Source organism: Haliotis rufescens, unplaced genomic scaffold (genome assembly GCF_023055435.1).
Source record: "Haliotis rufescens isolate VD_foot unplaced genomic scaffold, xgHalRufe1.0.p SCAF_21, whole genome shotgun sequence".
NCBI classification, from domain to species: Eukaryota; Metazoa; Mollusca; class Gastropoda; order Lepetellida; family Haliotidae; genus Haliotis; species Haliotis rufescens.
Window position 1 is genome coordinate 2,326,361 of NW_025963902.1, and position 11,483 is coordinate 2,337,843.

Consider the following 11,483-nt stretch of genomic DNA (forward strand, 5'->3'; position numbering starts at 1 on the left):
TGTTTTCAGGACCACACGCCTTCAACAATTATCCCTCTTGAAGACAGCGTGCAAGTCCTGGTACAAGTTAAAAGACGACTGAAGATTGTAGACTTGTCATCGGGAACTCTCCTGAAAACATTCGAAGGGAAACTGTCTGTACAAACTTCAGATTTCACTTTAGTAGCAGACAAGAAAGGTTTGTTTCAAAATATGATAAAATGATTTAAAATATTAAATTACGCCTTGCACTTTATGACCTTTAATGATGAAATATCTGGTTTATTACATTTTTCATTTTTCTAGAGTATGAAAGTGAAGGAGTTTGTTCCAAAGCCAATGTGAACAGCATTTCAGTTATATCTTGGCGTGTCAGCTTGATAAAGCTGAGAGATAATTAGGGTGAATGAGGATTCTGTCCCATGATCATAGGTTTCTGTCTCGCAAAACTGACGCAACTTCTGCACATCGAATTGCGAAGCCCTACACGACTGGGCCACCACATGTTAAATGTGACTGTGCTAATAAAATGTCATCTAGCTATCATCGTCTGCCTCGATAAGTTGTATTTTATATTAGATGAGTGAACATTCTGTACAAGCTCAGCATGATAATTGTTACGTTATCAATTATTTTCATCACAGTTACTATTGAGTATTACATAACGCTTTGTACAATGGTAGAAGAGACAGCACCATAATAAATACTGAACCGTAAAAGAAACGTCACCATGCGTAGGTATATGAGAAACCTCATTTGTCCAAGCACTGTAAACATACTTTGAGACATATTAAAAAGATGACACTTAGCAAAACTGATCATCAAGGTTGAAATTAAAGTGTCAAATTTTCTTAAAGTGAAACACAACACTAGTCTCTGAGACAATGACAAAGTCAGTATCTCGTGTGTCCGTCATGTGCATTGATGACTGCCTTGCAACGCCATATGCACTTCAGCCCACACTCTGAGGAACGCCTGATGCAGTTTAGATGCAGTTGTCGGCCTTGGTCGGACATCATTCAGCCGTCTTTGAATCTCGTCCCACAGATGCTCAATGGAATTTAAATCGGGAGTGAGGGCAGGCCACTGCATGGTTCTGATGCTATCATGCTAGAGAAAGTCTCTTGCTGCTCTCGCAGTGTGGGCACGGGCGTTATCATGCTGAAACTCGTGGTTGCGTCGCTGTGCCAAATGAGGTATGGCGTGTGGTCTCAAGACTTGATCAATGTACCGAGCTTCTGTGACACCAATACTTCTCCCTGGACCGATGTTCTGGAAGACCACTGGGCCGACCCTCTGTGCAAGACCAATTCCACCCCACACCCTGATGCTCGGACCACCCCGTGAGTCTCTCTCAACAACACAAGCATCCGAATAACGTTCCCCACGGCGTCACCAGACTCTATCTCTCTCTCTCTCTGCCATCTGCTGTTAAGATACAGTAACGGCTCTCATCTGAGAAGATGACGATGGCGATGACGTGTTGTCAGAATTGGTCCTCGGTGTGGCCTGTTACAGTGGAAGTGTCTGCTCGTCAATCGTCGACCCACGGTGTCTGCACTAATCTGTAGTGTTGGTGGTCTGGTACCGTTGCTGGAGCCTGTATATGGTCCTTACGTGGACTTGAAATGCATTGGCTACTTGCCGGGCGGTTTGTCCAGCTTGCAATCGTCCAAGGGCTTCGTGTCGCTGATTTCTTGTCAATCTTGACATGTGGTAGCAATTCAATAACGAATGAATGTTATCCGACCTGGGTGGATTTTTATAGGGCAAGAAATGGGGGAACGCATGGCATTTCAATGTGCACGTAAATCACGTGCATCGGGTTACTATGGCCGTTGCCGTGATGCGTTTGGGCGATCATTTTATTGTCATCTACTTTGGGTTTTTTATCATCAAATTTCATTTTTCCGGACAAGGTAATGTTAAATTTTAGAAACTTTGACAAACTTTACCCAGATATTTAAATGACAACTTTTCATGCAATGTTACTTGGGGTGACGTTTCTTTTGCGGTTCAGTATATAAATATAAAACGTCAATGCAGGAGAAGAACAAGTCTTTATTATACACCAATTTCGTGCAAAGGGCAAAATAGCTGGGGAAAATATATGAATGGACCACTGATGAAGGCTGATGCATGCTTGTTTGGTTTAGTTCAAGATCTGTTTTCAACTCTACCAACCCTATGGATGGCACAAACCTGTCAAGCAATGGACTGCTTCTCAACGTGGGCACAACTGTCTCCCACTGTGTTAGTTCTGCGAAGTGCAATGCTAATCCCTTTTTCATTACTCCCTCATTTCGCAGAAGTTGCATGTCCCACACGAGGACGCAAGGGAATCAAGCTGTATGACCTTGCAACTGGAAAGACACTGGCCGTAATGGAAGCAAATAACACAAAGAAATTTGATGACCTGAAGGTGAATGAATGTTTTGTTACAGTCAGAAATATCACATCTTCATCGTGAGTTCCTGTATATAGGAGTTCCTGTATTTGTTGCTTTTAATTATATATAAATACTGTAAATCTTGAAATTAACGCGAATGAAATGCGCAAAATGCGAGTGATCTTTGCTCGCATTAATTAACTTCGCATTTATGTCTCCAAATGACTATCAACAATAAGACGGCCTCACTGCACACTTTGAATGGCGGAAATACCAACTTGAATATAAACACAAACACGGTTTTTTGAGCAGCAGCTGTAACAAGTATAAAACAATGTCAGTCAAAGAATAGGAATTAAACAATAGGCATCCGGTGAGTTATCACTGCTATGGTAAAAAGTTCTACCCACTCGTGTCAAGCTCGTGACACCTTCTCCTCATACAAATTAGTGAGCTGTTGTTGGTTCAATTATTTTATTGCCTTTGAACTTCCTTAATGCCAGTTAACAGAGTAAATATATAAATTGTGTGTTGTTTTTTGGAAAACACTGTTTACTGTTATTACAGAAGTGATTTACTCAGTGCTAATACACGGTGCTATTTGTGTTTGATTGGAATAAGGTAAGGATATGTATCATTCCACTGGTATGTTATATATATATATATATATATGTGTGTGTGTGTGTGTGTGTGTGTGTGTGTGTGTGTGTGTGTGTGTGTGTGTGTGTGTGTGTGTGTGTTTGAAAATATTGTAGGATTCCGACTGTATCATGTGCATGTGTTTGTGAATCACTATCAAACAGTAATGATACCAGGTGCTCGCGACGAAAAGGTGAACGTGTCCCCCCCCCCCCCCCCCCCCCCCACGGGTGGTACCCATCACAAACACATGCTGCAAAGGTCAGCTAAAATGACACAAGACCACATGGCACTGGGCAAAATTGGGAATAGCATCCCGCACCATCGGGCTTTTGCATCGTCTCAGTTATCTAAATGAAGGACAATATATCCCTATAGAGGAGTGTTGTTATTGTGTTTGTTACGTGTTCTCTCCTGCAGGCTAGCGAGAAGGGCACAGTCCTAGTGGCGACTACAGATGGCGGGCCTTGCTATGTGTTTGACATTCTGACACGGACGTGTTTGCATGAAATCAACCCTGAACAACTCAAAACCGATGACATTTACATCAACGACGTTGTTGTCACCAACGACGATGCCTATTTCGTATACCCAAAACAGACACGTCCCCAAAAGGCACCTGAAGGTAGCAGAACATACTATATTCCACTATGCTTGGACATACAGAAAAGTAAGTACAATGAAAATGAGAATAATTCCCAATTTTTAACATATGTTACAAAGAGTGACTGGAGAGAGGCCCACACTTCAAACAACGAGGAAGATATTTTCATCTGTCTGGCACTGTTCCTATTTATGCTTGATTGATGTCACGATACCAGTAATTAGAATATAGGCTAATCATACTATAAAGAGAACGTGAGCTCAAACTTCGGCACCACTACAGTCAAATCCTAGATCAAGATGTTGGATTTTCATTGCTCTAGGTATAATAAATAAAAGTGACCCTTTCCATATTCATAAGAAATCTCTGCAGAAATCAGAGTCGATTTTACGATTCCAACTATATCATGAGCATGTGTTTAGGAATCACTATCGAACAGAGGCGATACCACGTGCTCGCGGAAAGGTGTGAGTATCCTGCCCCACCAGTTGCACCCATCATAAACACATGCAAGGGAATGTCAATTGTTCCACTGAAAAAAAACACGGGAACATATGGTACAAGTCAAAATAGGGCATTGCATCGAACATCATTTTTGTCACGTATGTTTCATATTTGGAACTTTCCATAAAACGTTTTGAAAGCTTTTCTGAGGCCTTCAAAGTTGTAACCTTGATCAAACAGCTTTTGAGCAAGAATCATATGGCTCGCTTTCAAAAGGTTCAAGAACACTGTCATATTTCCAGGCGTTGACAAGCTTGTTGGTGACTATAACGCAGGGCTAGAACTGCAGAGAGCACTGAAACACATCAAGAAGGAATTCCACGTATGTTTATGTGGCTATTTCTATGGCCAACAAGATCTCCCAGGAAATTTCAGATGAGAATGAAGTCAATGAAGAATGAGAGTATTTTTGTTTCATACACTATGGCTGGTTTCCTGGTTGTGGGATGGGGGTGTGGGTGAGTTTACCCGATACTCTCTACAACTCATTTCTCCACACGGGGACGATCGTGAATTTTAAGTTCTCGCCTGTTTTGCATTTACCGGTGAAAAATGTTAACTTTGATGATTTGGGTGAGAAGGTTCGCCCTGTGCGTAAAACATCAGAGATCTTCAACAATCTTGACGAGAAGTTGGCTCACCTTTCTGCAGAGCAGTTGTCAGATTTAATTCACAAGTTTGTTCATTTGATTCTGGATGTACCTGGTCGTAGCGATAAGTCAGTCATTACATAGATGTAGGTAATAGGTTGTCATATCACATGTATCCTGGTACCCAAATCTGAAAACACCAACTAATTGTGCAGCAACCTGAAAGGTGTGAACTCATTATCCAAAACTGAATCGTTCCACATTTGTAAAATTTCTTATGCACGTGTTCTCAACAACAGAACGTATTAAGCAGGTAACTCTTGTATACAATATATGTGATTTAATATATTTTGTACAATGGGTCAGTTGGCCTTTATACACATAAAGTCAGTCTGTGTAGGACGTTACGAGGGCTTTTCAAAAAGTTCTAAGCCCAAAAAACAAAACCAACAATTGTGAAAGTGTTTTTATTTTTATTTATCAACATAATCCCCCCGCTTTTCAAAATACTTCTCATGTCGCTTGTGAAGCATGGATCATGGATCACACCCTTTGCATCCCCGAATACAATGGTCATAACTTTCTTCATTATAATTTTGAAGACTTGAATTTCGTTGGTGCCAGAGAAGTGGAATGGTGCCATTCCATGGGCTGACGTTTTGACTCGGGATCATAGTGGTAGACCTATGTTTAATTAGCCATTACTAATTCCCCTTTTTGAATTTGACGAAATCCTCCTTAATTAGCTCTATTATGTTTTTCTGGCAATGTCAGTTCTCTTTTGCTTAAGATCACAATTAAGAAACGTTGGCACCCAACGAGCAGATATCTCATTCACCTGTAAATGTTCAGGAATAAAGGTTTCAAAGCTGCCCAACGTTTAACAGTGGAAAAGCTAGGACACCTATCCACATACGTTTGCGACAATTGGTCGTGAATTTCTAGGGGACTACTTTTCTCTGCAGAAAAAAAATGATGACTGCTTGGTACTCGTGTTCTTTTCCATTTCTGTGTCCATTTATACCACTATCACGTTCACCTGGCTGTCACTAATATAAATGCGGTCTCAACAGACCAAATGCACTTCCAATGATCTACTCAAACAATGTACTCTATTGACTAGTTCACTTTGTTATGGCCCATAGTTGAAAGTTAGTCAGGCTTGAAACTTTTTGACCAGCCCTCCTACCTTCACTTCAGCCTTCACTACTCCTCTTGTTAAAGCTCTATTTCATAGGGGCGGTCGGGTAGCCTAGTGGTTAAAGCGTTGGCTCGTCACGCCGAAGACCCGGGTTTGATTCCCGACATGGGTACAATGTGTGAAGCCCATTTCTGGTGTCCCCCGCCGTGATATTGCTGGAATATTGCTAAATGCGGCGTAAAACCATACCCACTCACTCACTATTTCATATATGTGTTTGTGGACTATTTTCAGACTGTATCCACAATGAATTAGTAGATTATGAATACTACCTTAAATACGAGAAGGATGGTGGCAACGGCGACACCAGCGTAGATGTTTTCCAACTGCTTGATAACAGGACAATCATCTGTAACCATAATGATGCCTTCATTCGAGTGTTCGATCTACATACAGGTAGGTTAGTCTTGAATATACGTCCGTCTGCATGATGCCCTTTAAACAAACACACTGAGGTTCACACAGTCTGCGACCGCCTCCGTTTTCTAGTGGTAGAGCGTTCGATTCCCGGCCGCGTCATACCAAAGACGTTAAAAGATGGTACTTGTTGTTACCCTGTCTGGCGCTCGGCATTAAGGGGCTAAAACAAGGACTGGTCGGTTCGGAGTCGGCATACTGTGTCTGAGTGGGTTATTCATGTTAAACTGCGGCATGGTATCTCAGTGAGCTAGCACTATAAATCGGCATCAGTCCGGACTAGTACAAGCAGCCACACAAACACACACACGTACATGTACGTCGCTATATAAGTGCAATAATCTTGGACGCGACGTTAAACCCAATTTCACCTCACCTCACCTCACACAGTCTGCTTTCTGCTTGCATGTGCTCTTACACCAAATTTGAATATCTAGATACGATTACTGGAGAAACTGGATTTGTAATAAAGTTCAAATACGAGCATTAATTAAATAATTCACATACCAAATGTCAGCTTTTTAACAGTGGTTAATATCGTATATCTCGTTTACAATACTTGTTTATTTTAGGTCTGGCACTATGATATCATACTTGTTGATATAACAGTAATATGTACTCAAAACTAGCATATATAAAAATAAAGATTGGGTATTGTACTAGAAACATTGAATACAATCCTGGAGTATGACTAGTATGTACCTATGTTGTTTCTTTATTACTTCAATAGGAGAAGTGAAAAAAAGAATTGAGGTACACCTCAGTGCTGAGCTTTCAGTAGTCAAAGCTGGACCTTACGTCATGTCCCATGGCACCTATAGTGAAGACAATGTGTTCAAGATGATTGACAGGACCACATTTGAGACCATAGCCACCTTTTCACCGGATTATGACGTTAGTTATCATCCTATAATATGTTTATAAACACCAATCATCGAGTTCAACATTATACGAGAAGAATATGGTATACTCCTGTAACGCAATATGCTAGGTGCCAAATGTCTGGATATCAAAATATACGAATGCACCTATAGTATGAAGTATGTCATGATCTCACCTCTATCGTTTACAATGGTTATTGAAAATGAAATGTTCTCTGAAGAAGAAACGTCTTTTCTCTTCTGATTTGTTCACCTTTCAAGGCAATCTTGAAAAATTTAAATTATTTTACTGCCTTATGTAATTTCTTATAGATGCGAGATTTAGTTCTCACCGAAGATGGCTTCCATGTGGTAGGTTACTTCAAAGAATTTAGGAAGCCAGCCGTCTGGAATCTGATGGGAGGGCCTGAAGATGACCCAGCCAGGAAAGCATTCAAACCTTTATCCAGTTTCCCTGACATCTATGGACCTGACAGTAAGTGTGCCCCACAGTGTTATATAAACTCGGACACTGCAGTTGCCTTACACCCTTTGTTTTTATGGAATGCACAGCGAACATATCAGTCAGTTATACAAGAGAGTGGATATGGTTTGACGCCACTTTAGCAATATTCCAGCAATTTAACAGCGGGGACCAAGGTGTGGAATCGAACCTTGGTCTTCGACGTGGCAATGCCATTCCCAAATAACCCAGATCTACAAGAAGTTGGATTGTATTATATGACAATAGTCTTCTAAGTGTCAAAGAGCAGTATTCAAGAGGAAAGAGTCAAATATATAAAATTTACACCCCCTTATGCGTATATTTGGAGGAATATAAACACGTTTGTTTATGTGTCAGACAGAATTTAACAGTAAACAACATTTGTCAACTATTTATATAGTTTTAAAACCATACACATTGCCTAAATTTATGATTAAATATATGCAGCGATTCAATTAAAACTACGACTGGAAATGGACACAGATAAGGATGAAGATCCGGATGACCTTGACAAAGACATCGACGAGGTAGAAAGTGACATCGATGATGACGGTGATGACTCCAGGTCTATGTCTTCTACATCTCCATGGACTGACTCTGACGTCTGATGTGCAGGTGATATATGGGACGAAGCGGAAAATCCAGTCAGACAAACCAACGTCAGTTACCGTCCAACTTCGGAGAAGCACTTTATAATCTAAAATAGTTCCAATCCAAATACTGCAATACATGTATTACAAACCATGTTTCATTTTGTGTGTATGTCAGTTGGTGGGAGTTCATATTATGTTAATAAGATCAGAATTATCGATATCACGTTTCCAATGATTGTAAGATTCCTTTGAAAATGAATAAGAACAGGTTATTGTTTGTGGATGTGAGAATCCACTATTTGGACTACACAGAGAAAATGGAAATATCCATTGAAATCAGAAACAAGTGAAATCACTGAGTTTTCATTTCAGATTTGTGATCCATTAGTTCTGTGCTTAATTATTTCATTTAGTTTATAGTTCAGCTGCTATCATTAGTTCTGTTTTACTCCAACAAGACAGTAATAACTATGAGTAAACATACATGTGACAATTTGACGGAAGTGTGTATTTTATATAAACTAGAAACTGACCAATAATCAGGCATATAATTTTGTACACTGTAATCTGTATACTGCTCCCTGAAATTAGAACCTTCAGTCGGTTAATTTCATATTTATAGGAGTTGTGAATTGGTTGTGTTCAGTTATACATTCATCATCATGCTCAACAAGAAAGCCTGTGATACATATTATTTTACATTTTATTCAGGAATAAAACCCTTGACTAAAACCTGTTGATGTGTGTTACATTTACATAAATAATACATTTTGAAGACGCAAAACCGATGACATATCCCTGGCGAGGTATGGGTGAATATTGCAGCTTCAGCGAACCTCCTTGCTTGAGCCCTTGTTGGTGCTTCAATGACTGAGAGTTGTTGTACACCGCAGTCATCAATAGTCCAGTTAGATCACAGTGTCACTTCCCAATCGTGTCTGGACCAGTGGCCATGATGAGTGTGCCACGTGTTATAGTTTAGCAGTGATAGTTACTTGAAGCAGATGAATTAATGGAACCATTGAAATCAACTATATTGATTTTGCACAATATATATCTCAATAAATCTTAATAATGCTTATGCGATACACCCAAAGCCAAGCTTCGTACCATTTCAAAAATTTGACTATGATGTAACTATGTCACCTCTTTCAAAACTGTTTTGCATTACATGCTATATTGTCACGTTAAGAGAATTGGTCAGGCATAATCCGTACAACTCGGTAAGCTCCGTAACATATTAGGAATTGATTCATCTCTTCTAGGCTTTCAATTTTTAAAAATAAGTTGTTTCTCATTCTAAATTCCCTTTGGCCAAGTCAGACTGTACAATATTTTGTTTGCATGAAAAGTGCTGTCGCCGTCTACATAGTCAGTATTGCCCCTATAGTGTGAACGCGCCAGGCGTGAACAGCAGGCGCGCTTTGTTCACCACTTCATGGATCAGTGATATATTTATTCTCTTCACTCAGCGATATACCTTATTTCCGTGTCAGAGTGGGCACGCCAAAAACCTATGACTTAGGGTTCGAATCCCGGTTCTCCTTGATTATGTTTCTAGGTATGTCAGCACCATGCCCGTGCTCGTGGGTTTCAGCGAAGTGGTAAACGTCTGAGACCTGCAGCACTTCGGGCTTTCCTCCCACATTAAGCTGACACGCCGCGATACAACTGGAATACTGATAAAAGCGGCGTTAAACCCAACTCACTCACTCCTTGTCAGAGGTTCAGTCATATTAATGGTACTAACATGCATTACTGGACTCAAGGACTATCTTGGAGGGAATTATAATGTTATATTCCTTTCAAGCACAATTTTGCACGACCCGTCAACATTTGAATCACCCCAGTTTATTTTCAATAAAAAACAGTTATGTGTTAGTTATTTCAGTGGCGTTAGAAATAGTAGTAAACATACTTGTAAAAATATCAAGTGTTGTCATGGCCAGATTTAATCATCAGACAACACCGAGTATACCTATTAATACCCCTTTGGAAACACCGAATTCCTCCAAGCTTCAAAAACTATTCGGATTCAAGCACTAACATTAATTATAGGGCCTGATACTTTTATCTGGTCATTAACTGATTTCACAATTTACACATGTATTTCTCTATATACCTGTTTCTGAGTAAACTTTTGCGTTTCAATTTGGAAGTCACCTCGTAACATATATCAGATGCCATATCACTTACAACTACAAGAACGTCATCATCGGGACACTTAATGTTGTCATAAATTTTAATTTGTTTGAAGTTCTAAAGTATACATGACTCCCCAAATAATACTTCTACCATTAATAAGGAAAATAGGTTTTAAATAACAATAACTGCTTCTGACTGAAACAGTTAGTTTGACACTGTGTGATCGGTTTCAAATTCAATTTAGCGCTATTATATTTACAGATAACCTATCTCATAAAAACACATCATCTTTCTCCATTAATAAATGCCTCACCTAAATATATTGTGGCATTCGTTTCATTTACGAAACGACCTGCCGAAAATGATTAAAGCTTACAAATTCTGTGAAAGTGCCATATCGTGTTTCGGCACAATATGCCAAAGCATATACTCGTAACTCGTGTCTCATAAAAAAAAAGAAGTGATTACAACAAAATGAGTGCGACACATTTCAGAGACACCTGTGCTCACGATTTGTTTGTACCGACGATATCATAAGCATGTGTCTACGAGCCACCATTCAACAGCGATGATGTTTGCGAAAAGGTGAGCGTATCCCGCTCCACCGGTGCACCCGCAACAAACACACCTTTTATTATGCATTCTTGTGGAGAGTTTTTTTTAATCTTAATGCATAGATCAGAACATGATTTAAATTGAGGCGATTTCATTTTTTTTCTTTATGGTGGTATTTCAGGGGATACATCTGTGGAAGGGAATTGGCTATTTGACCATTATTGAACGATATCAGATCATCGATATACATGAAGCTTAAGCTCGACGACATTCCCTTGTTTGGATTTTGCTAATGCGAGCAGAAATATGCATAAATTCCGGACTAGTTTGTTTGTTTGATTGTTTGTTGTTTAACGCCGCACTCAGCAATATTCCAGCTTTATGGCGGCGGTCTGTAAAATAATCGAGTATGGACCAGACAATCCAGTGATTGATATCATGAGCATCGATCCACGAACTTGGGATAAGAAGACATGCATCAACCAAGTCAGCGAACCTGACC

The 11,483-nt window shown here is 39.8% G+C and overlaps 1 protein-coding gene across 1 annotated transcript in view; it reads left to right on the top strand.

Moving 5' to 3' along the window:
- LOC124119401 (NACHT domain- and WD repeat-containing protein 1-like) overlaps positions 1-8,965 on the top strand; it is a 55,809-nt gene extending 46,844 nt beyond the window's left edge. The window contains exons 21-27 of the mRNA XM_048401090.1: positions 10-178; positions 2,289-2,401; positions 3,428-3,677; positions 6,141-6,302; positions 7,054-7,217; positions 7,517-7,679; positions 8,136-8,965. Coding sequence (XP_048257047.1) covers positions 10-178; positions 2,289-2,401; positions 3,428-3,677; positions 6,141-6,302; positions 7,054-7,217; positions 7,517-7,679; positions 8,136-8,296 — 1,182 coding nt within the window. The 3' untranslated portion in view covers positions 8,297-8,965. The remainder of the gene's footprint in view (positions 1-9; positions 179-2,288; positions 2,402-3,427; positions 3,678-6,140; positions 6,303-7,053; positions 7,218-7,516; positions 7,680-8,135) is intronic.
- Positions 8,966-11,483: the final 2,518 nt, after the last annotated feature.